Source organism: Pristiophorus japonicus, chromosome 8, assembly GCF_044704955.1.
Source record: "Pristiophorus japonicus isolate sPriJap1 chromosome 8, sPriJap1.hap1, whole genome shotgun sequence".
Taxonomy (NCBI): Eukaryota; Metazoa; Chordata; class Chondrichthyes; family Pristiophoridae; genus Pristiophorus; species Pristiophorus japonicus.
This window is the reverse complement of record NC_091984.1, coordinates 142304085-142330987: the sequence shown is the minus strand read 5'-3', so window position 1 is coordinate 142330987 and position 26903 is coordinate 142304085. Positions and strand designations below refer to the sequence as shown.

At 43.5% G+C, this 26903-nt stretch overlaps 1 protein-coding gene across 1 annotated transcript in view; it reads right to left on the bottom strand.

Moving 5' to 3' along the window:
- The window catches only part of LOC139268770 (xenotropic and polytropic retrovirus receptor 1 homolog), a 383202-nt gene that overhangs the window by 26291 nt on the left and 330008 nt on the right, over positions 1-26903 (bottom strand). Inside the window, exon 12 of the mRNA XM_070887449.1 lies at positions 1511-1677. Within this exon, the coding sequence (XP_070743550.1) occupies positions 1511-1677 (167 nt within the window). The remainder of the gene's footprint in view (positions 1-1510; positions 1678-26903) is intronic.

Genomic DNA, 26903 nt, shown 5'->3' with positions numbered 1-26903 from the left:
ACTATCCCCCTAGTGATAGTGATTGTCTCAAGGTCCTCCCTTCCCACATTCCTGTGACCAGCAATTTCTGGCATGGTTTCTGTGTCTTCCACTGTGAAGACCGAAGCAAAATAATTGTTTAAGGTCTCAGCCATTTCCACATTTCCCATTATTAAATCCCCCTTCTCATCCTCTAAGGGACCAACATTTACTTTAGTCACTCTTTTCCGTTTTATATATCAGTAAAAGCTTTTACTATCCGTTTTTATGTTTTGCGCAAGTTTACCTTCGTAATCTATCTTTCCTTTCTTTATTGCTTTCTTAGTCATTCTTTGCTGTCGTTTAAAATTTTCCCAATCTTCTATTTTCCCACTAACCTTGGCCACCTTATATGCAGTGGTTTTTAATTTGATACTCTCCTTTATTTCCTTGGTTATCCACGGCTGGTTATCCCTTCTCTTACCGCCCTTTTTCACTGGAATATATTTTTGTTGAGCAGTATGAAAGAGCTCCTTAAAAGTCCTCCACTGTTCCTCAATTGTGCCACCGTTTAGTCTGTGTTTCCAGTCTACTTTAGCCAACTCTACTTTAGCCAACTCTGCCCTCATCCCACTGTAGTCCCCTTTGTTTAAGCATAGTATGCTCGTTTGAGACACTACTTCCTCAGCCTCAATCTGTATTACAAATTCAACCATACTGTGATCACTCATTCCAAGAGGATCTTTTACTAGGAGATCGTTTATTATTCCTGTCTCATTGCACCGGACCAGATCTAAGATAGCTTGCTCCCTTGTAGGTTCTGTAACATACTGTTCTGAGAAACAATCCCGTATGCATTCTGTGAATTCCTCCTCCAGGCTACCCCGTGCGATTTGATTTGACCAATCGATATGTAGGTTAAAATCCCCCACGATTACTGCCGTTCCTTTTTCACATGCCTCCATTATTCCCTTGATTATTGCCCGCCCCACCGTGAAGTTATTATTTGGGGGCTTATAAACTATGCCCACCAGTGACTTTTTCCCCTTACTATCTCTAATCTCTACCCACAATGATTCAACATTTTGTTCATTAGAGCCAATAGCATCTCTCACAACTGCCCTGATATCATCCTTTATTAACAGAGCTACCCCACCTCCTTTCCCTTCTTGTCTATCTTTCCGAATCGTCAGATACCCCTGTATGTTTAATTCCCAGTCTTGGCCACCCTGCAACCACGTTTCTGTAATGGCCACCAAATCAAACCCATTTGTAATGATTTGTGCCGTCAACTCATTTACTTTATTTCGAATGCTGTGTGCGTTTAGGTAGAGTGTTTTAATATTAGTTTTTAAACCATGATTTTTAGTTTTGACCCCTCCTGCAGTCCCTTTACATTCAGTGGCCCTTTTTGTTATTGTGAAGCCCTAGGCACAGATTAGTTTGCAGCAAGCAGTTCTTTAGTATTGTTGGCCCAGTTTCCATTGTCGTAAACATCTACTACCCCAGTAATCAGAGCGGGCAGTGCCCACGGGACTGCCCAAACACATACTTTCTGAGGGTACACAATCTCCTCACGCAGGAAGGTGTTCTCTCCAGCATTTTTGTCAAAGAGACCCCAGTCCATCTTCAGGTCCCAGGTGAGAGTATAACAGGAGCTGATCAACAAGCAGGCGATCCACAGGTACAAAAACACCACTGCGTCGTCATGCTTTTGTTCTGAAAGGCAAACACAAGCATCATCATCACCTTCTGCCACATGGGTAAGCAGAGACAACCCTTCACTTTAATTCATGTGAGTCTTAGAAAATACAATCTGCAGTCGTGCTTTGTTGTATTTCTGTTCTCTTAAGATAAGGGTGGTCACTTCTAGGGACTGGACATCCTGTGTATATGTCAACCATTCCCAGATTAGGCACAGTAATGTTTGATACCTTTATACTTATCTGGTTGGCATCAAATACTGCTATCCAATTGGTGCTCGCCAGCCTTTATCGGATGAATGGGCAATGCGGTAACTTCGCTGTGCATAGTGGGTGATCTGGCCTTCTCATGGAGGCAATCTGATTGCCACCGGGACTTTAGGGGCACTTTGCTTTTCTCATTGGACACAGTGGGGCACACGGGACACACCCTTTGTTCATTGTACAGGCAGGCATCTCGACTTTTCATACACACACACACGACAAATCCCTTCCCTCATGGTTCACACGGAGTTCACAGTCTTCCACATACACGTGACTATAGCACATGTGCACTCTACTTGTGTCTAAAGCTCAGACTGCCATGGTAGATGTTTGAAGATGTCACGGCAGGTCTGTACTGGTGCACGTCCAATGACACATCGCGTTTCAGAGAAAACCGAGCGCTCAGTGTGTACTGCAAGTAAAACCTGGCAGGAAATGCATCAAGTTTACTTAGCACACCGGTGGGTGTATACAGATCAGTTTCAATGGGAACTGAATTCTGGGGGACAGTGTTAGCTCCAGGATTAACAAGTGGAGCTGACACACTGCTACATCAATGCTACGTCACCTATGTGGATGAATCTCGATGCAGGTGGCATTGCTGACTTAGTGCAAAATATGGCTGCTTCACACAGTTAGCTTCACGCCAAATTCAAGTCCCTTCAGGTTAAATTTGGCCGTAAAATCATATTTAACACAGGCAACAGGAAAGCTTGATCTAAAAATGGTCCTCAATCCCAACCCGCCTGAAGAACATTCCACTCGTGAACCATGGGACACATCAATCTTGGGGAAATCTCACCACATTAAGGGCAGCATTGTACTGTGAATCCACATCAACTGGGAATTGCCCAATATATTTTACGTAGGATTCTTGCAGCCATAAGATGGCGCATGCCATCGGTCTGCGCTAGATGAAATCCCGGAGTAGGCCATTTAGTCCCTTGAATTCAATGAGATCATGGCTGATCTGTATCTTAACTCTCCACACCATCTTCACTCAGTAATTCAGACAAGTGGCTCAACTCAATTTATTTACAGATTATGGATTTATGGTACAATACGACCTCAATTGACTGAGAATTGCTGGCACACACTGTACTTCAGTACTGAAATCCCAAAAACCAGTGTGCTTCATTCCAGCCAATTCAATTAGTTTTAGGAAAGATAGAAAGACGACTTGCATTTATAAAGTGCATTTCACCACCTCAGAACATCCTAAACGCTTTACAGCCAATGAAGTACTTTTGAAGTCACTGTTGTAATGCGCGAAACGCGGCAGCCAATATGCACACAGCAAGGTCCACAAACGGCAATGTGATAATGATCATCCAAAAGATGGCACCTCTAACAGTGTAGCATTCCCTCAGCACTGCACTGGAGTGTTAGCCTAGATTTTGAGCTCACATCTCTGTAGTGGGAAGTGAACCTACAACCTTCTGATTCACAGGCAAGAGAGCTATGCACGGAGCCATGGCTGATGGAGTTAACTGCAACCGATCTCATTGGGCAGCCAACTAACTGCTTGTGCAGCATCTGTGCCCTGATCTCAGCCAAGGCATCAGTTAGGGTGCCACAACTAACCTCAGTGCCACCGGGTTAAGGAAGGGAAGAGAAAAAAAGAAAGTGTCAGGCAGGATTTCGGAGTTCCTGGCCATCACCGACTGGAAAGTTGATAGGTGAATGCCAGGTGAGGACAGGGTCAGGCTCTGCAGTTGAACAGCTCACCAACATGCAGTGTATAGGCTCAAACAGTGAGAATGGTTGCTCGGCTGAGGTGTTGAAGCATGTGTGAAACCCAAGAAACTGTGTTCTCCATCAAGAACCAGTGCCTTCGGAAGCAGGAAGAGAGAAAAAGGGTTTTTAAAGAAAAAATAGATGAATGTAGAATGAGGTTGGTCTTCACACAAGACACATTGTGAATATTGCATCACCCCCAACTGCTCAGTGATGAAATCTACATGTAGGAGTCATACAGACTGCAAAGGTCCCAGGTTCGATTCTTGGTTTGTGCTGAGTTATTAAATCTCCGCCTGGTCAGAGGTTGGGGGAACTAAAATTGGCCTGTGCCCCTGGGTCAGGCAAGAGAAGGGAAGAGCTGCAGGGATTCCTGCTTGTGATTAACACACAGCGAACCCTGCTGCACGCAGGTGTGGATGTTGGGGGTAACAGGTTTTGGGTTTGGCTGTTTCACAGATGGATAGCAACACTCAATGGTTAGGATTTCGTATAAATAATGGCACCTTGGGTGAGTTACCTGAGGGTTCTGGCACCACGGAAACCCCACCGGTGCAGGAGCCAAGGGAAGGAGAATTGGAGAGGACAAAATACTGCAAACAACCCGTGTCACTACTGTGAAAGTTGAAGCTTTACTTCTCTGTTTAACTACAGCAAAAATTGCCATATTAATACAGCGGAAAATGTTGGAAGCTCATTATTTAATGCGCATGTTATTTGAAATCATCACGGAGATAGTGATGGATAAAGGGATACATGCAGCTTTGTAGTGAGTAGCTTTTATGTCACAATGGAAATATTATCCTTGCAAGCCACGAAAATTTGGCCATCTGCACTGCCTTTTGTACAAGGGAAAGGTTGAGGCCTGTTGAGGCCCGCTGCCAGCCACTGCTGCTGTGTATCTCCTCTTGTTCAAGGTTTGTGAGAAACTGTAACTGCCAAAGGCAGCAAATGTTATTTTTTTTCATAACAGAAAATGTTTTCTGGAACATCCAGCTTTGACTTTTCTGACAACTTGACAATCTTTTACATCGCTCCATAGTAATGTTCTGGGAAACACATGAACACTGCAACATCCAACTTACTCCAAACCCGTCGGCTTCTTACCGGAGTTAATTATCCTGTGGCTCCCTTTCTAACAGGAATTCATCCCGCCGATTTTCAAAGCCTGTCGTGGCTTTCCATCCCTCCACTCCCACTGCTTATCTGTTCCGTAATTCCACCTACCGGTTACTAAAATAAAAAGCTGCCGAAACTTGCTATTTTCTTATCCCTGGTATCCTGGCCAATATTTATCCCTCCATCAGCACAACAAAAACAGATTTTCTGGTCATTATCACATTTGCTGTTTGTGGGAGTGTGCTGTGCACAAATTGGTTGTCGTGTTGCCCACATTACAACAGTGTCTACATTCCAAAAGTACTTCATCGGCTGTAAAGCGCTTTAAGACGTCCGGTGATCATGAAAGGCGCTATATAAATGCAAGTCTTTCTTTACGATATATCTGCTCAAACCCTTTGAAATTTTTAATACTTCTATTAGATTAGACAGAGAATTTCAAGTCTATTTTAGAACAAAGTTATTGTATCCTGCACTGGCAACTAATATTTATGCAAGGAGGAATCCTGGATAATTTATATTATTTTGATTAAGCTAAATTCAGCTCAATAGAGGCTGAATCCATTACGGTCGGTGTTTGGAGATGTGGATTAGTCAGTTGAAAAGTGTATCCTGGGTGGTATTTGTTATGTATTTATGCTTGGGGTCACCAGACACCAGGGGGCACCACTGTTGGAGGTCATCGGGCTGTACGCGCGCATGTGCGGTCACTGGTATATAAGCGCGGGTACCATGTCACCCGGGTTACTTTGGGCGCGAATAAATTTGGATCAGGTTTGCACCCGAGACAGTTTACAGTAACAAGTCTTTTGAGTCATTACATTCATTACATTTGGCGACGAGGTAATTTAAGAACCTTCGTATGTACAATGGACACTAGTGAAATTCTGGAGAGATTCGCGGATGGCAAGGATTGGGCGGATTTTATTGACTGACTGGATCAGTATTTTGTGGCCAACAAAAATGGAGGGAGACGCTCACCGTTTGTGGTCCAAAAATTTATGGCCTCATGAAGAATCTTCTCTTGCCTTTACATCCACAACGGACAAATAATATGGGGATTTGTGTTCTTTGGTGCGTTACCATCTTAAGCCAAAAAAGGGGATCATCATCTCACGCTACTGCTTCTGCACGCATGTTCATGTTGAGGGCCAGGATGTGTCAGGATTCAATGCCGACCTGCGACGTCTTGCTGAGCCGTGTAAGTTTAGGAACATGTATGGTCTGTATTCGTTCTTGGAGAAGAGCTAGCCAAAATCTTTAATGTGAAGCCGAATGGCATGGCTATATCAATAGAGCTGAACACGGGTGCGAGTCAGTTGATAATGAGCCAAAGGATATTCGACAAGCTGTTGGACGTTGAGGCTGTGAAGCCTAAGCTGAATTCAGTCAATGCCAAGTTGCGTACTTACACTAAGGAACTCATACTGGTGATTGGCAGTGCAGTAGTCAAGGTGTCATATGATGGTTTGGTTCATGATCTACTGTTATGGATCGTCCCAGGTAATGGTCCAACGCTATTCGGCAGGAATTAGCTCAAGAAAATCAAGTGGAATTGAAATGATATCAAAGTGTTGTCATCGGTGGATGACACTTCGTGTGCTCAAGTGTTGAAGTTTCCTTCGTTGTTTGAACCTGGTATTGGCAATTTTACTGGAGATTCACCTGGATTTTGATGCAAAGCCTATCTATCATAAAGCTCAATCTGTTCCTTACATGATGAGGGAGAAGGTTGAAATTGAGCTTGACAAGACTCCAACGTGAAGGGGTCATATCACCAGTTCAGTTTAACGAGTGGGCCAGTCCCATTGTTCCTGTGTTGAAGAGTGATGACACTGTTAGGATTTGTGGAGACTCCAAGGTTACGTTTAACCGATTTTTGAAACAGGATCAGTACCCATTACCGAAGCCTGATGACCTATTCGTCATGCTAGCTGGTGGAAAGTCGTTCACTAAACTGGATCTGACATCAGCCTATATGACACAGGAGTTCGTCGACACTTCGAAAAACTCACCTGCATCAACACCCATAAAGGACTGTTTGACTACAACAGGTATTTTGGAATTTGTTCAGCAGCAGCCCTATTTCCGAGGAATATGGAGAGTCTACTGAAGTCCGTTCCTAGAACTTTCGTGTTTCAAGATGACATTCTGGTCACAGGTCACAACACTACTGAACATCTGAACAATCTTGAAGAAGTCCTACATCATCTGGATAAAGTGGGACTCAGGCTGAAACATTCGAAGTGTGTCTTCAATGCACCCGAAGTTGAATTCCTGGGGAGGAAGATTGCTGCTGATGGCATCAGGCCGACTGATTCGAAAACCAAGGCCATTAAAAACGCACCCAGGCCTCAGAATGTGACGGAGCAGCGTTCATTCCTTGGGTTACTCAACTACTTTGGTAATTTCTTACCCAGATTGAGCACTTTGTTAGAGCCACTGCACGTGCTACTCAGAAAAGGCGACAACTGAGTCTGGGGTGTGTCTTAAGATAGAGCCTTTGAGAAAGCTAAGAATCTGCTCTGTTCAAACAAGTTGCTTGTTCATTATGATCCGTGTAAGCGTCTTGTATTGGCCTGTGATACATCATCACATGGAGTTCGCTGTGTACTCCAACAAGCAAATGAGTCAGGTAAGCTACAACCTGTTGCGTATGCTTTGAGAAGTTTGTCAAAGGCGGAAAGAGCTTACAGTATGGTCGAAAAAGAAGCTTTGGCCTGTGTATATGGGGTCAAAAAGATGCATCAAGTACCTGTTTGGTCTTCGTTTTGAACTCGAAATGGATCACAAGCTACTCATTTCATTGTTTTCGGAAAACAAAGGTACTAATACCAATGCATCGTCCCGTATCCAGAGGTGGGCGTTGACATTGTCTGCCTATGATTATGTTATTCGTCATAGACCTGGCACTGAGAATTGTGCCGAAGCACTGAGTCATCTGCCATTGCCCACACCTGAGGTGGAGACGTCTCAATCTACAGATCTAGTGTTAGTAATGGATGCTTTTGAGAGTGAAGGAACACCTGTCACTGCTCAACAAGTTAGGATCTGGACCAGCCATGACCTATTTCATTGGTTGTGAAACGTTGTGTCCTCAGTGGTGATTGGTCTGCAATATCCATGGAAATGTGTGATGAGACCAAACCTTACAACCGTTGCAAAGAGTCAGATTGTTTACTGTGGGGTAATCGTGTTGTTATGCCTAAGAAAGGTAGAGAAAAATTTGTACGTGACCTACATAGCACTCATCCTGGTATTGTCATAACTAAAGCCATTGCTAGGGCTCATGTATGGTGACCTGGAATTGACTCTGATCTGGAATCATGTGTGCATCAGTGCAATATTTGCATGCAGTTAAGTAAAGTACCAACGGAATCTCAGCTGAGTCTTTGGTCGTAGCCATCTAAACCATGGTCGAGGATCCACATCGATTTTGCGGGCCCTTTCCTGGGAAAGATGTTTTTTGTACAACTGTAGTAACACCTCCCTGCCCCTGTACTCAAATCCCCTCGCTATGAAGGCCAACATGCCATTTGCTTTCTTAACCACCTGCTGTACCTGCATGCCAACCTTCAATGACTGATGTACCATGACACCCAGGTCTCGTTGCACCTCCCCTTTTCCTAATCTGTCACCATTCAGATAATAGTCTGTCTCTCTGTTTTTACCACCAAAGTGCCACATTTATCCACATTATACTTCATCTGCCATGCATTTGCCCACTCACCTAACCTATCCAAGTCACTCTGCAGCCTCATAGCATCCTCCTCGCAGCTCACACTGCCACCCAACTTAGTGTCATCCGCAAATTTGGAGATACTACATTTAATCCCCTCGTCTAAATCATTAATGTACAATGTAAACGGCTAGGGCCCCAGCACAGAACCTTGCGGTACCCCACTAGTCACTGCCTGCCATTCTGAAAAGTACCCATTTACTCCTACTCTTTGCGTCCTGTCTGACAACCAGTTCTCAATCCATGTCAGCACACTACCCCCAATCCCATGTGCTTTAACTTTGCACATTAATCTCTTGTGTGGGACCTTATCGAAAGCCTTCTGAAACTCCAAATACACCACATCAACTGGTTCTCCCTTGTCCACTCTACTGGAAACATCTTCAAAAAATTCCAGAAGATTTGTCAAGCATGATTTCCCTTTCACAAATCCATGCTGACTTGGACCTATCATGTCACCTCTTTCCAAATGCGCTGCTATGACATCTTTAATAATTGATTCCATCATTTTACCCACTACCGATGTCAGGATGACCGGTCTATAATTCCGTGTTTTCTCTCTCCCTCCTTTCTTAAAAAGTGGGGTTACATTGGCTACCCTCCACTCCATAGGAATTGATCCAGAGTCTATGGAATGTTGGACAGTGTAGTGTGCGTTGTTGTTTTTTTGTTACGAGGAGTGTAAACAGCAAACTGTTTACATTATATTGAAAATAAACCGGTTTGTCAATTTATAATTGGTCTGATCTCACCAGAGCGTTCATCAGTCTACCTTTAGGAAGTTGACGGAAATGCACGCGGGTGTGTGTGTGTGTGAGATTACAGTGTCCAGTACACACGACAAAGGGTTTGTTACAGCCCCCAGGTCATGTCATTGTACATGCAATTAGGCAATAAAGGCAAACTCCTGATGGGAAGAGATGTGATGTCCATTTTCAGGTGACACGGAACTGGAGAGAATACCCAGTGCAGAGCTGATGCTTGTTGTAGCAGCCATGCATACCAGAAGCTTCAATTCCCGGTCTCTGCTGAGTTAGAGGATCTTAGGATGATACAATTGGCCTCAGCATGTCAGGGCCAGGGCGAAGAAATCAAAGGGGTCGCGCTCTCGGCAGATAACCAGGACTCCTGCCTGTAAACGCACTTGTGTGGAAATCAGCTGAAGACAGGACTGTGCTCAGTTGTCTTGCCCTCAACAGTTGTAGCCAGCCAACATCACTGTCCAGGCTCACCGATGAAAAATAGCAATTTGGGCAAGGTGCTGGAACTAGAATAGTAACTTCTTTGATGGAGGTAGATAGGATTTATTTCTATGGCAACTTTTTTTATGTAATCAACACAATGAGAGAGAGTGTTTTCAGGGAAACTGCTTCCATTAGGATACATTATCCTTTAAGGTAGATGTAGGAAAGATATATTTCCACTTGTGGGGAGCTCAAAAATAGGGGTCATAAATATAAAATAGTCACTAATAAAGACAATAAGGAATTCAGGAGAAACTTCTTTACTCAGAGTGGTTAGAATGCGGAACCTGCTACCACAAGGGCTGGTTGATGCGAATAGCATAGATGCATTTAAAGAGACGTTAGATAAACACGAGAAAAAGGAATCAAAGAATATGCATATAGGGCGAGATAAATTTGGGTGGGAGGAGGCTCATGTGGAGCAGAGACACCATCATTGATCAGTTGGGCTGAATGGCCTGTATCTGTGCTATAAATTCTATGTAATTATTCCTACCCTGTTCATGTGTTATGAAACAAACTGCTGTATATTTGCAATTATATGAAGGATTGCCCAAACCAATATCCTGTGCCACATTCAGCCATGCATCCCCCCAGCAGAACTGTAGGGCATTTTTGTTAGAATATAACATGACTGTGCATTATATGCAGGACTGAACAGAGTTATGTAGCAATTCCAGAAAACTTTATTTCTTGCATGAGATTTTAACCCTTTCTATCCCTCGAAGAACAGAACAGCTTGGTTGAGTTGGGAGCACTGCTGTTCGAGTTAGAAAGATGTGGGCTCAGGCCTGTGCCTGGAGCTTGAGCTCAATAACTAGTCTGATATTGCACTGCGCTACTGAGGGGGTGTTACACTGTCAAAAAGCGATGCCCGAGGATGAGCCATTAAACAAGGTCCCACTTGTGTATTGTCGTGGTTCAGCTGGACGTTAGGAGATCCAAGGGCACTGTTCCGAGGGGGAGCCATCCTGGAGTCCTGACCAACAATCGTCCCATTTAAAAATATTCTCGGAATGTGGGCGTCACTAGTTGCCGAGAAGCTGGTGGTGGGCCACCTTCTTGAACCGCTACATTTTTTCTTTGTAGCGTTTGACTTAACTGAGTGACTTTCTGCAACCAGCAACCATTAGTGAATCAGTTGGGTTCTTAAACATTTTTTAATTTCCAGATTTAAAAAAAAAAATTGAATTCAAATTTTCAAACAGAGATTTGAACTCAGTTTCTCTGTTGCCCACTGGTTCACGAATGTCCTTCAGAATTTTACCCTAAGGCCTATATGTCAGCTGAGTGCCAACCGTGGCTCAGTTGGTTGTCTCAGAGTCAGAAGGTTGTGCGTTCAAGTCCCACACCAGAGACGTGAGCACAAAAATCTGGGCTGACACTCCAGTGCAGAGCTGAGGGAGTGCTGCACTGTTGGAGGCGCTGTCTTTCGTTTGAGAGTTTAACATCTGCTCTCTCAGGTGGATGTAAAAGATCCCATGGCACTATTTCGAAGAGGAGCAGGGGAGTTCTCCCCAGTGTCCCGGCCAATATTTATCCCTGAATCAACTAACAAAAACAGATTTTCTGGTCATTATCACATTGCTGTTTCTGGGAGCATGCTGTGCGCAAAATGGATGCTGCGTTTTCCACATTACAACAGTGACAACACTTCAAATAGTACTTCATTGGCTGTAAACCTCTTTGGGACGTCCAGTGGTCTTGAAAGGAGCTATATAAATCTAAGTCGTTATTTTCATAATATGTAACTTTGGTCCCACATCAATATGGTTGACTCTGAAGTGCTCCAGGAAAGCCAGTTGAATCAAATGGCACAAAGAAAAAATGCAGTGGTTCAAGAAGGCTGTCCACTACCTACTAAGGGCAACTAGGGATGGGCAATAAATGCCAGCCTTGCCAGTGTATCCACATTGAGAATGAAAGAAACTCCTTTTGAAAACACCTCAAGAATAGCCAGCAGAGGGAAGCCTTAGGCAAGTTTTCGGCCAAAGACTGTTATGAACACATTTACTTGTATTTCTATGTACATATGTATTTGAAAGATGGATCCATCTTGCCAAAACAAGACTAACAGCAAATAGAAATAAAGGGCCCAAGTTTCCACATGATTTGCGCCTGATTTTTAGGAGCAACTGGTGGAGAACGGACTATCTTAGAAATCGCAATTCTCCACATTTTTTTTTCTGCAGTTCTAGTCAGGTAGAACAGTTCCACTTTGGAACAGAATTTTTTCTTCAAAAGGGGGCGTGTCCAGCCACTGACACCTGATTTCAAAGTTTCCACAGTGAAAACATACTCCAAACTAACTTAGAATGGAGCAAGTGAAGATTTTTGTAGAACTGAAAAAACCTGTTCTACACATTAAAAAATCAGCTGCAGGTTACAAATTAGGCGTCCAGAACGAGGGGGGGGGGGAAGGTAAGTCAATAAATTCTATAATAAATCCTTATTTATACTGATACAAATAAATCCAACCTGAATAAACATTTATAAGCAAAGAAAAGATTAAATAAACCATCTTCCTACCTGTGTGAAAGTGCTTCAGGCAGGCCTTTCGGGACTGAAGGCTGAACGGGCCGGCCCGAGACTTCGGGCAGGGCCCGTCCCCAGCACCAGATTTACAGGTAAGTGGCGTTGGGTCGGGTCGGGTCGGGGAGGTTCGGTTCGGGGGGAGGGAGGGAGAGAGAGAGAGAGAGAGAGAGAGAGAGAGAGAGAGAGAGAGAGAGAGAGAGAGAGAGAGAGAGAGAGAGAGAGAGAGAGAGAGAGAGAGCGAGGGAGGGAGGGAGGGAGAGAGAGAGAGGGAGGGGGAGGTCAGGGCGGGGAGGGGGAGGTCAGGTCGGATCCAGTCCGGGGGGGGGGGGGGGGAGGAAAGCGGGAGCAGGAGCGCGGGTCGGGTCGGGTCCAGTCGGGGGGGGGGGGGGGGGGCGGAGCGGGAGCAGGAGCGCGTGTCGGGTCAGGTCCAGTCAGGGGGGCGGGAGCAGGAGCGCAGGTCGGGTTGGGTCCAGTCCGGGGGGGGGGGGGGGGGGGGGGCGGAGCGGGAGCAGGAGCGCGGGTCGGGTCCAGTCGGGGGGGGGGGGGGGGGGGGTGGGGGTCGGGTCAGGAGGCTGGGGCGGGGGGGGGGGAGAGCGGGTGTCGGGTCTGGTCGGGGGGGGGGGGGGGGGAAGCAGGAGCTGGCCGTGGGAGGAGTCTTATTCACGCAGCCCCAGTGAGAGCCAGGGCTAGGGGCTGCGTGCTTCGGGCGCCTGGAGCTACTGCACTTGCGTGCCCATTGTAGCGCGCATGTGCAGAGGTCCCGGCACTGTTTTCAGCGCAGGGACCTGGCTCCGCCCCCCCTATAGCTCGTGCTGGCTACGTCTAGGGCCAGACGACCTGCAGGTAGGTGGAGAATACGGAGGATTTTTTTAGGCGCACTTTGTGGCGCGAAAAACGGGCGTCCAGGTCGGGACTGCGCCGTTCTAGGCGCGTGTGGAAAATTGGGCCTATTGTGTTTTAATAAATTGAAGAGTAAGAGCAACACCTAAATTTTGAAAACAGTAATACAAAATAAGCCACTGTGATGAATCACTGACATTCAGGTAGAAAAAGAGGCAGCTTTACTCCCCAAATTTACAGAACAGGATTCTGACAAATGGTCATCAACCTGAAACTTAACTCTGTTTCTCTCTCCACAGAAGCTGCTGAGTATTTCTAGCATTTTCCATTTTTTCAGATTGCCAGCAATTGCAATATTTAGCTTTTTTTATCATTGTATGTGAAGTGCTTTGAGATATTTCCGAGAGTTGAATAAATGCACCAATTCATAGCACTGATGATATGCCGAAAGAGTCAACTAACTCACTATGCCTACACAGATACAATTCTCATCAGAATAAATACTAATACATTAAAGAATAATAATGTATCACTTAGTAATACTAATTCTCAAATTAATCCCAATAATCTATTTCTAGTCAAGGTGCAAGGTCAGAATATTACATTTTTATAAGTTAGAAAACCACGTGTACGATACCTGTCCACAAATAGCTTTCCACTAGACACTTAAGGACCTGGAAGAACAGCGGCTGGATAAATTACCTCTATAATTCGAGAAGGCATAAAAGTGTGGCTAGAACACCAGATTTCACGGAGTGTTTCTCTCAAACTTTATTAAAGAACCATCTGCCAATAAAGCAGCACTTACTCACCAATAACCCACGCACCAATGCTCAGTTTGGGTTCCGCCAGAACCACTCAGCTCCAGACCTCATTACAGCCTTGGTCTTTATAAAGACAAAAGAGCTGAATTCCAGAGTCGAGATGAGAGTGACTGCCCTTGACATCAAGGCAGCATTTGACCGAGTGTGGCATCAAGGAGTCCTAGTAATGGGAATCAGGAGAAATGTCTCCACTGGCTGGCATCATACCTAGCACAAAAGAAAATGGTTGTGTTTGTTGGAGGTCAATCATGTCAGTCCCAGGACATCACTGCAGGAGTTCCTCAGGGCAGTGTCCTAGACCCAACTATCTTCAGCTGCTTCCATCAATGACCTTCCCTCCATCATAAGGTCAGAAGTGGGGATGTTCGCTGATGACTGCACAGTGCTCAGTTCCATTCGCAACTTCTCAGATAATGGAGCAGTCCATGCCCGCATGCAGCAAGACCTGGATGACATTCAGGCTTGGGCTGATGAGTGGCAAGTAACATTCGCGCCACACAAGTGCCAGGCAATGACTATCTCCAACAAGCAAGAGTCTAACTACTGCCCCTCGACAGCATTACCATCGCTGAATCCCCCACCATTAACATGCTGGGGGTCACCATTGACCAGAAACTTAACTGGATCAGCCACATAAATACTGTGGCAACAAGAGCGGGTCAAAGGCTGGGTATTCTGCGGCGAGTGTCTCACCTCCTGACTCCCCAAAGCCTTTCCACCATCTACAAGGCACAAGTATGATGGAATACTCTCCACTTGCCTGGATGAGTGGAGCTCCAACACAACTCAACAAGCTCGACACCATCCAGGACAAAACATCCTGCTTGATCGGCACCCCATCCATCACCTTAAACATTCACTCCTTCCACCACCGGTGCATCGTGGCTGCAGTGTGTACCATCTACAAGATGCACTGCAGCAACTCACCACAACTTCTTTGGCAGCACCTCTCAAACCTGCAACCTCTACCACCTAAAAGGACATGGGCATGCGAACACCATTACCTGCAAGTTCACATCCAAGTTACACACCATCCTGACTTGGAAATATATCACCGTTCCTTCATCGTCGCTGGGCCGAAATCCTGGAACTCCCTCCCTAACAGAAATTGTGGGAGTACTTTCGCCACAACGACTGCAGCGGTTCAAGAAGATGGCTTACCAGCACCTTCTCAATTAGGGATGGGCAATAAATGCTGTCCTTGCCAGTGATGCCCACATCCCAGGAATGAATGAAAAAAAAACGATTTTTTCATTTTCTCCCTCAACTCAATCAGGATAGATGGGATACAGCTGGTTAAGATTGCAGGAGTTGAACATGATCCAAGCTATGGTGGTGATAAATGGGAACATAACTTGGAATATTGAAAAAAGTTGTGACATCCCATTAAATGTTGGGATATTGCTAACTGAAATTATATAACTTCCATCTGGACATTAATGGGTCCCAGTTTGATTTCCCAGTCACTCACGGGTTGAAGACAATTCACGTTCCACAGGTGAGAGGAGGGGGTTATAAATAGAACCCATTTTATAATGTTGATACATAATTGTATTATTACTGATCCTTTGGGGTAAATTTCACTCAAACTGTCTAGGAACTATAGAGGGCAAGTTTTCCAATTGCGCTCTCCCAGTGTGAAGCTTCAACTGCTGGGAGTGCACGCCAAGAAATCAAGCAGCCCATGATTTTGCTCCGTAATGTGAAAAATATAATACATTTAAAATTGTAAGAGTCTTTGCACAGGAGTGTGCAATTGGGAAATTTACCCTGATAGTCATTAAGATACCACAGACTATGGATGGTATAATCTGTTAGATAACCACCATTACCCTTATTATTGTGAATGCATCCAAGCAATTTTCAAAAAAAACCAAATCTATCTGTCTGACTCCCCGCTCTCCCACAGCCCACGAGTTCAACTGTAGTGTTCCCAACTGCTGTGGCAGCAATGTTTGCAATAAGATACTGTAAGGTTACTAATCTTCAGAAAAACGCAGACCATGAACTAAAACATTGATTGATCCAAGCTTTTTGAATTAAGCTGGACAATTAAGAACATTCTGTGTTCAGGGACATATAACTGACTTGATGCATAACAACAATGGAGTTGTTACACGAGGCTCTGAACTTGATTGACCATCGAGTCTGTAAAAGACCGGACAACAAAGGAACCCCATGAATGCAAATTTTTGGATAACAGCATTCAGCATAAGGAACTATCTTTTGCATTGTCAACTCTGTGTGCAAATTAGTAGCCATTCAAACTCATCACCAACCAGTTAAACAGATTACCACATCGATAATCGAGTGGGAAACTTATTTAAAACCTGGATATAAACATACGTACACAGACACAAGCACGTTACGCAGAAGGAGGACAGGCAACAGAAAAAGCGGCAAAAAAGCAATAGAAGCTGCAGAGAACAGCTGGAAGAAGAAACAGCAGGTTACGGAATCAAGGACCATGAATCTTTGGTGATTGTATGTCTAGTCAAATTTCTCTCAGCAGTCTAGTCCTGTAGTTTTAGTCGGTTTTTGTTGCGTAATAAAACTGACATTAAGCCTAAAATATTGTGCCACATGTTGTCCTTTCCCACTATAAGTTCCGAGGTCTAAGAATCAGAGTAGAGTGAAAAACAAACACCCTATAATACGGTTACAAGTGACCAGCAAGCCTCTTAGACTACAGCATTTTTTGTCTTATTTTCTGCGAATAACTGTGCTTACAACTGCTGAAAGATGGCTAAACCTGGCTTGACCAATTTTTAGTGACTCGACAGGCTTTGCAAATTCAAAAGACTTTCTCATGAACTTTTGAGAAATCTCACAGCTGCGAAGAGACATTTTCACAGGCAGTAAGAGACGTTCTTAAATTGTCTATGAACTGTGAAGAAAGCTTATGCTGATAAGAAATGAGAAGACCTATTCATGGGAAGGATTTGTTTAAGAATATTCCTTTGTTTTAAACTTAGACAATTACATACATTTTGGACAAACATCCCAGAAAAAAAGGTATCAAAAGGCACGAGGTCAACACTACAGTCGAAGTGAGTCAGGGGGTTAATTTCCGATCGCTGACCACGGCTGGAGTTAACTCTCGTGTGAGTGCCTTTGCTTTTTTAATCACTTTGGCAATAGGCAATTTTTAACTGTTAAGAAGTAATTTAACGGGATAGGTTGGTGCGGGCTAATAATTAGAAATGATTGTGCATTTGATGCTATAGTTATTGCTTGTATTTTCTTTTGATTGTTCTAAGTAAAGATAGCCCCTGGATAAGTGTGGGAAAAGAAACATCCTATGTCTGTGTTGTTTTATCTCACAAGTCCGAACTCTGTAAAGTGTAGAGAAAAGACATATATCTTACAGGTTAAAACCTGTTTTATTATGCTAAGTCTTGCAAGCCCCACGGTCCAAAACGAATGTCAGACAGAACTGCTTTGGAGTGAATGGCCACTTACTGAAAACAGCTCTTGGCCGACTTTCTAGGAATTTAAATTTGGAGCATGTATGTCAACTGGAGAACAAATTAATGCAAGCGGAAGTAACATTTACACTGATAATGTCCTTTTATTTTGTCTCTTTTCCCTTTTAAATTAATATAAACACTAACATATTATTCCTCCAAACAAGACATTTCCTAAAGCAGTGATTACATGGATGAATGAATATGCATAAGTAAAGCTTTAAGTGCTAAATGCTCATTGAGGCAGATGCCTGGTGATGGTAATGAGCTCTTGCTTTTATCATCGGTTCTTGTATTGTTAGCCTGAGTTAGGTTTCAAACCCTACCTTTTTTAATTCATTATTGGGATATGGGCGTTGCTGGCCAGGCTGACATTTATTGCCCATCCCTAATTGCTCCAAGAAGGTAGTGGTGGGCCTTGTTCTTGAACCGCTGCATGAGGTTTGATACAACTGAGTGGCTTGCGAGGCCACTTCAGTGGGCAGTTAAGAGTCATCATTGAAATTATATTTTTTATACTGTTCAAAAATTGCCACAATGAGATTTGAACTCATGTTCTCTGAATTTATAGTCCAGGATTACTAGTTCAGTAACATAACCACCAGGCTGACATACTCAATGTGAATACGTTATCTTACCTCTGCAACCCTGGTTCCACAATACCTCTGCAATCTGTTCCAGCGCAATGTCCAAGCCTGTGTCATCTGGCCCTCTGACTCTAGCCTCTTGTGCATCCTTTCCCCCACCCTCAGTGGCAGAACTGTAACCCACCTTGTTAGTTAGACTTTTTCCTGCACCCTTCAGCTCAACAAATGTTTGCGCCTTAACTTATTGGATGTGTAAGCTTACAATGCACCTGGAACCTTAGTGAATGATGGGACCAACAGTCTATCTCCTTAACCAATGAGATTTAAGGATTGAGAAAGAAACAGAAGAGCAACAGAGAAGGAAAGTGAATCAAGAGTCAAATAAGGTACAGAAAGAGAAAGAAAGAGAAGGAAAGAAATACTGGATTTAGAGAAAGAGAGAGATGGAAAGGAAAAGAAAGTAGATAATGTAAACATTTAAAATTGGACATTTTTAAAAATCTCCAATGGCAATTTACTACCTGCAGGAATTTGATTGAACGGTTTAAATTGTTCACTTTCTGGGCCAGAGAGGTTGATTTGCATTGCATTAACAATTTTATCACGGTGTTAAAAGGGTACTTTATTGCTGGATTTAACTTTCTACGGCGAGATAAATGTGAAGTTAATGTGCAAATCCAGCAAGTTCTTAAAAATAACGGGGAGGCAAAAAGCAGAGCAGTGTAAAATCGAGCAGCAAATTCTGGAGATTTGCAACTCATGTCGCATCTCTTAATCCTCTGAATTTACTGGCCGATTTGCGCATGGATAACGACATGCGCCTTTTACACACTTACTTTTCCAGCAGAATCCAGCCCTTTATTGCCATCTGTTACTGGAGAATTCAGCTTGCTGGAGGCAAAACGATGGAGGGCCCATTTAATGGTTATCTTATGCCCAGTCAGCATTACGATTTTAAATCTGAAGTACTATTCTGACAGACACGACAATATCTATTTAACAGCAAGTCCCACAAATGCTAATGGACGTTGACAGATCAGTGCCTGCACCAAGACATACTGACACTGCTTTGGATGAACAGTTCCAGTTGAATAAATTTTATTAGATCAATAGCAATTGGCATGAATACATGGCCCATTGGGGGAATGTGGTACATCACGTTTCGAGACAATGGAACAAACTGACATGTCACGCAATAGCACATTGGAACCTCTGCTTTCTTTTTCATTTTCCAGAAGCCATTTCCAACAGATTAACTCAGTTATTTATAGTTTGCAACTCACCAGGACAGATACAAGAATAAGGGCTTGTTAAGATAGAATTAAATCAGATGACGTTGCATGTTTACTCTTTGCTGTTTATAAGAGCAGTAGGTATGAAATATTTGGAATCTCATTACTGCGCATCAACTTCAAACGGCCGAGAGAGAAAAATAACCAAGAGTTACTTTTTTGCCTTGCACCATCATCCCTTCTGATATTTAATGAGTCCTGCCCGTCCACTCTATCACAGACTTTACCTTTTGTTATTTCCTTACCCCACTTGCTTTTTTCCCAGGCTCTGTACTTATTTCTAAACCATTACATTTCTAACTTCTTCCAGTTATGACGAAAGGTCATCAACCTGAAACGTTAACTTTGTTTCTCTCTCCACAGATGCTGTCTGACCTGCTGAGTATTTCCAGCATTTTCTGTTTTTATTTCAGATTTCTAGCATCTGCAATATTCTGCTTTTGTTCAAAAACGTGAATGCGTGGCTGAAGGAGCGGTGTGGGACGGAGAAGCACCATATGTATAAAAATTCATTAGAAAATGGAATGATGCCAGAGGAGAAGTGGACAGCTAATGTGATTCCTATATTCAAAAAGGTAATAACAAATCAGGGAACTATAGACCAGTCAGTTTTACGTTGGTGGAAGGAAAGATATTTGAATCTTTACTCAAAGACCTAATAAAAAAAGATCTAGCAACTAAATATAAGAAAGAATTGTCAGCACGGATTTCAAGAGAGAATGTCATGCTTGAGTAACCTTACTGAATTCGTTGAAGTTAACAGAAAGAGTAGACACGGATAATGCAAGAGATGTAATATACATGAACTTTCAAAAGGCCTTTAATAAGTAGACTCATGGCTATGGTCAGAACATATAGAGCCAGAATAAGTAACAAAATGGCTAGCTGGCTACAAACAGAAAGCGAGAGAGTACGGGATTAAAGGTGGTTACTCAGACTGATGAAAGTAGGAAGTGGCGTTCCACAGGGATTGATGCTGGGACCACTGTTGTTTGCCATTTACATAAATTATTTGGTCTTGAAATCAGAAATACATCAAAATTTGCAGATGTCACCAAATTGGGGGGTATAGTTAATACTGAGGAAGAGCGAAACAAAATACAAGAAAATATTAACATATCTGCAGAAGGGTGTGTAAATGGAAAATGAATTTCAATTTAGATAAATGTGAGGTGTTACATTTTGGCAGGTGGAATAAGGAGGCCATCTACTCTTGGGAAAATAGGAGTCTAAATGGGGTAGAGGAGCAAAGGGATCTAGGGGTACAGATACACAAATCATTTACAGTAACTATACAAATCATTTACAGTAACAACGCAGGTTAACAAAGCCAAAAGAAAGTGCAAACAATGCACTGGGGTTCATTTCCAGAGCAAAATAATTCAAAAGAAGAGAAATTATGTTAAACTTGTACAGAACCTGAGTACTGTTCACAGTTCTGGTTTCCATATTACAAAAAAGATATAGAAGTACTGGAAAAAGTGCAAAAAAGATTTACAAGAATGGTGGTTATAACCTCTAAATTCTGCTATCAGGGAAAGATGGAACAGGCTGGGTCCGTTTTCTCTAGAAAATAGAAGACTGAGAGATGACCTGATAGAGGTCTTTAAAATTATGAAAGTGATTTGATAGGGTAGACTTAGATGTTGTTTCCACTTGCGGGGAGTTCAAAACTAGGGGCCATAAAAATAAGATCGTCATTAATAAATCCAATAGGGAATTCAGGAGAAACTTTTATTAAATTCAGAGAGTGGTGAGAATGTGGAACTCAGTAGCACAGGGAGTGGTTGAGGTGAATAGCATAGATGCATTTGAGGAGAAGCTAGATAAGTACATGAGGGAGAAATGAATAGAAGAATATGGTTATAGGGTGAGATGAAGAGGGGTAGGCTAATATGGAGCATAAACACCTGTTGGGCTGAATGGCCTGTTTCTGTGCTGTAAAATTCTATGTAATTCTCTATTTTCAGCATTCATACTTTTGCTTCCCCACAATTAATGAACATCATATGAAAGGGAATGTTTAACACTGATTCATGAAATTTGATATTCTGTACAGAATAGATCGCTGGGAGGGTGTTTTGAAGCACACACACCACTGGACTTTGAATTTTGGTACTCCCTCTAACATCAGCTCTTGCAATCCTCGAAGAGTTTGCCTCTTTTACATTGACGTGAAGTCAAACGGAGAGCAAGGAATACTTAGATTTATAATTGGGTCTCATCACGTTGTCAAGATTCTCAAAGTGTTTCACAAAACGGATTTATTTTTAGAACACAGTTAATAATTATATAGGCAAAAATACGATGCACCAATGGCTCATGAATGTAATTGCAGCTTCATACACAGGCAATTCTTCCCCCTCATCCCATACCATACAGATAGAATGGCTATTTTATCTGTCTATCAAAGCAAGGCACATCAATAGCTAATTCTGTTTTGCAATTCTTTTGGAAGAAAAACAGAAGCTTCCTGGCTGCGAACCTGGGAAGGAGCCTTTGCTGCTGGCTGTGTGGGACTAACACTGTTGAAAGTAACAGTACAGATGCAGCTTATGGGGTCCAAAGGACCAACACACCCTTTTGTCCCCCAATATAAAAAGTGACATGAGGCAGCTTAATGGTAGCACATAGACACTTTCAGATATATAATATGTATATATATTTATTCTTACACTGTAACTATTGCACTGTGGAACACGTTTATTCAGGGATAAAGCAGGATTTTGATTAATATCAGCAGTTATAAAATTAGTTAATTTGAAAACGTATTGAGCCGATCTGAAATTCATAAACCAGCCCATTAAACTTATTATCCCTCTGAGAGAATGTTAACTTATTTGCCTATATTAGCTGGCAAATGAAAATACGCTTCATTACATAAAACCAAAATGCTGTCTGCTAAATTGGATTGTGGGCAAATTGATGCGTTAAAAAAAAAACTCCTGTTTGTTTTAAAATAAGAATGTGCTTTTTAAAAAAAAATGAATGAAATGAAGCAGCACCCAGTGGGTGTGGAATCCACGCGAGCAGAGCAGCAGGAGCAACCGGTGACAGAAGTGCTCTGCAGGGGTCCCCTCAGCTCGCATGTCTGCTTCTTGTTTTGCACAGCACACGGATTCACTTTAACTCTTGCAACTTGGCTTTCTGGACACTTGTCTGTAGATTGTCCAAAAATTTCTGTAAATGTAAATCAGACACTCGGATATGTATATATATATATATACTTAAAGAGTAAATGCCCATTTTTTCCACTTGCTGGGAGAATTCATTATCAAGGGTATTGATGATTTTTTTCAACATTAGTAAATAAAATGACAGGACTCAAGTCATGAGCCCAGACCAAAACTCTTCCCTTTGTCCTCTCTTTGTATATCTAGATCTAAGTAAAGGATGGTAATTTGCGGGCTAAATAGTTGCGTCCCTGGTTGAGTATATTTTCAATCATATACAAGAGATTCCCAAAAAGACAGACTTGCATTTATACAGCACCTTTCATGACCGCAGGAAGTATTTTTGAAGTGTAGTCACTGTTGTAATGCAGGAAACGCGGCAGCCAATTTGCACACAGCAAGCTCCCACAAACAGCAATGTGATAATGGCCAGATAATATGTTTTTGTTACATTGATTGAGTGATAAATATTGACCAGGACACCGGGGATAACTCGCCTGCTCTTCTTCGAAATAGTGCCATGGGATCTTTTACATCCACCTGAGAGAGCAGACGGTGCCTCGGTTGAACATCTCATCCAAAGACGACACCTCCGACAGTGCAGCAGTCCCTCAGCACTACACTTGAGTGTCAGCCTAGTATTTTTGTGCTCAAGTCTCTGGAGTGGGACTTGAACCCACAACCCTCTGACTCAGAGGCGAGAGTGCTACCAACTCAGCCATGCCGGACTTACCCACTTACTGAGCTTGCTGCAGTAGCCTAACTCGTTTCTAGTTAGTCAGAGAAACAGTTTGTGAGCTCGAGGGGCCAAATGGCCTACCCCTGCTCCTATTTCTAATATTTTTATGGTCCGTACTCCCCTCCTCTCCTGAAGGTGCTGACTCTCATTGGGGTACAGTTCCCTGGGCCCCAACCCCCACCTCACCTGAAGGTGCTGACTCTCACTGGGGTACAGATCCATGGGGCCCACTCCCCCTCTCCTGAAGGTGCTGACTCTCACTGGGGTACAGTTCCCTGGGCCCCAACCCCCACCACCTCTCCTGAAGGTGCTGACTCTCACTGGGGTACAGATCCATGGGTCCCACTCCCCCTCCCCTGAAGGTGCTGACTCTCACTGGGGTACAGTTCCATGGCCAACCCCCACCGCCCCCCTCCTCCTCTCCTGAAGGTGCTGACTCTCACTGGGGTACAGTTCCCTGGGACCCACTCCCCCTCTCCTGAAGGTGCTAACTCTCACTGGGGTACAGTTCCATGGGCCCCACTCCCCTCCTCTCCTGAAGGTGCTGACTCTTACTGGGGTACAGTTCCATGGGACCCACTGTCCTCTTCTGAAGGTGCTGAGTGCTGCACTGTCTTTCAGCTGAAACGTTAAACTGAGGCATCGTCTGCTATCTCGGGTGGCTGTAAGAGATCCTGTGGCATTATATCCAAGAAGAGCAAGGGAATTCTCCCCGATTTCCTGACAAACATTTCCTTTAAGCTGCACGAAGGAGCTGTGCACCTCCCGCACAGCCGGTGAGCTGGCTTTTAAATAGGAAAACTGCGCATGCGAAGTATTTTGAAAGCCCCACTCGGCTCCTTTAAGGCCAAAAAAAAAATGACGGGAACATTGGTCCTGGCCTATATTTATTCCTCAATCAAAAACATATTATCTGGTTATCACATTGCTGTTTGTTGAAGCTTGCTGTGCGCAAATTAGCTGATAAGTTTCCCTACATTACTACAGTGACTACACGCCAGAAGTATCTCATTGGCAGTAAAGCACTTTGGGACATCCCGAGGCCAGTATAAACGCAAGACTTTCTTGGAGACAGCAGCCCATTCAAATAGCTTATGGTTACATTACGAGCTTCCCTGCCCAGTTAGATGGATCACAGCCTTGATCTCAGTGACAGGGTGGGTCCAGGTGCCGTCTCTTTCGCCGTTGTCTGCAGCAAGACATTTTACACAAGGCATGGAAGATCGTTCAGCCACGAGCCTAGTTTTTGGTGCTCCTTTTTTCATTTAGTCCTTTCCAGCCTCCCTCCCACCCTCCGTTTTATATCTCGTTATCATTCAGAGCAGGTTTTATGATCTGTTATCGCCGCGGGCATGCAATTACAACTCAATCACTGCTGGCTTGTCCTTGTGCCCCTGCACACTGCCAGCATCTGGAAGAAAACAAGAGCATTGGTATTCTGCCCTGCCATGCCTTTCCATTTATTACACAAAAACTCATAAAATCATTCCATCCCTACTGCAGGGCACTTCACAGCTACACAGGCTGTGTGAGTGATAATTTTCGTCGCTTGTCAATCAAATCAGCAACTCCAGTGCGCCAGCGGTGATTGTGTTCTTTTAAGCATCTAAATGACATTTTTCATCTAAAATCACAAGTGTTAATTGTAGTACTTGGTAAGAGGGGAAAAAAACAGGTTTCCTCAGCTTATTTCTATTTTATATTGAGCAGGTGCCCACAGGCAGTCTAGTCTTCTTCAAATCAGTTGCGTTAATTTAAATTATTTGATTAAAACAGGTTCTAATGAGATGATTTGGTATATTCAGCATTTGAATTTCACCTAGAATAATTTTCCTAGATGCTTAGCGACAGGAGACACTTGTGTATTATTGCAGAGAAAGAAAGACTAATACTTATGTAGTTCCTTATCGAATCTTGCAAACATCTAGGAAATGCTACTTGTACAAGTGTAGTGACTTGTTAGTAGGCGAATTTAGCAGCTATTTTACACACTGTATAATGTCCCTTGAACAACAGTGAGGTAAATAACCAGTCAATTGGCTAACTAAAATTGGCTAAGTAAAACTGAAGTCAATGGACCTCCACTGGCTGGAGTCATACCTAGCACAAAGGAAGATGGTTGTGGTGGTTGGAGTTCAATCATCACAGCCCCAGGACATAGCTGCAGGAGTTCCTCAGGGCAGTATCCTAGGCCCAACCATCTTCAGTTGCTTCATCAACGACCTTCCCTCCATCATAAGGTCAGAAGTGGGGATGTTCGCTTATGATTTCAAGTGTTCAGTGCCATTCGCAACTCCTCAGATAATGAAACCGTCCATGCCCGCATGCAGCAAGACAAGACATTCAGGCTTGGGCTGATAAGTGGCAAGTAACATTCGTGCCACAAAAGTGTCAGGCAATGACCATCTCCAACAAGCGAGAGTCTAACTACCGGCCCTTGACATTCAAAGGCTAATCACCGAATCCTCCACCATCAACATCTTGGGAGTCACCATTGACCAGAAACCTAACTGGACCAACCACATAAATACTGTGGAAACAAGAGAAGGTCAGAGGCTGGGTATTCTACGGCGAGTGTCTCACCTCCTGACTCCCCAAAGCCTTTCCACCATCTACAAAGCACAAGTCAGAAGTGTGATGGAATACACTCCACTTGCCTGGATGAGGGCAGCTCCAACAACACTTAAGAAGCTCGACACCATTCAGGACAAAGTAGCCTACTTGATTGGCACCCCATCTACCACCTTCAACATTCACTCCCTCCACCAGCGACCGGCGCACCGTGGCTGCAGTGTGTACCATCTACAAGATGCACTGCAGCAACTTGCCAAGGCTTCTTTAACAGCACCTTCCAAACCTGCGACCTCTACCACCTAGAAGGACAAGGGTAGCAGGCACATTGGAAAACCACCAGCTCCACATTCCCCTCTAAGTCACACACCATCCTGAGTGGAAATATATCGCCGTTCCTTCATCGTTACTGGGTCAAAATCCTGCAACTTCCTCCCTAACAGCACTGTGGAGGCACCTTCACCACACGGACTGCAGCGGTTCAAGGCGGCGGCTCACCACCATTTTCTCAAGGGCAATTAGGGATGGACAATAAATGCTGGCCGAGCCAGCAACGTCCACATCCCAGGAACGAATCTAAAAAAATATCCACCATGCAAGTTTAATGGAAAAGAATATCGGAAATCTGAAATTAAAGCAGAAAATGTCAGAAATGCACAGCAGGTTGTTCAGCATACATGAAAAGATGGATTATGATGTTATCTTCTGCAGAGTACAATGAGCACAGACACAAAACATCATAATCCGTCTTTTCTCTTCACAGATGCTGACTGGCCTGCTGTGTATTTCTAATATTTTCTGTTTCTACTTGCTGCAAATTTAAAAGTTATTTTAACCCTTTGCACGTTGATTGTGCTTTAGAGAGTTCAAAATAGCTAATCTTGCCTGAAAGTGAAAATCAGCACCAATTTCTAACTGCAGCTACTGCATCACTCCAAATAAGTGACACTTTTACCTAGATATCGAATTTCACCAGGTTTAGTGTACATTCACAGTCGTCTGCTATATAAACTGGATGTTACAAGTTTAGGGTTTACTCACAGTGTGATGTTTAGAGGTATGCCCGCAATACCTAACCATATGATAGTATAACAAAGAGGGTGCAATAATA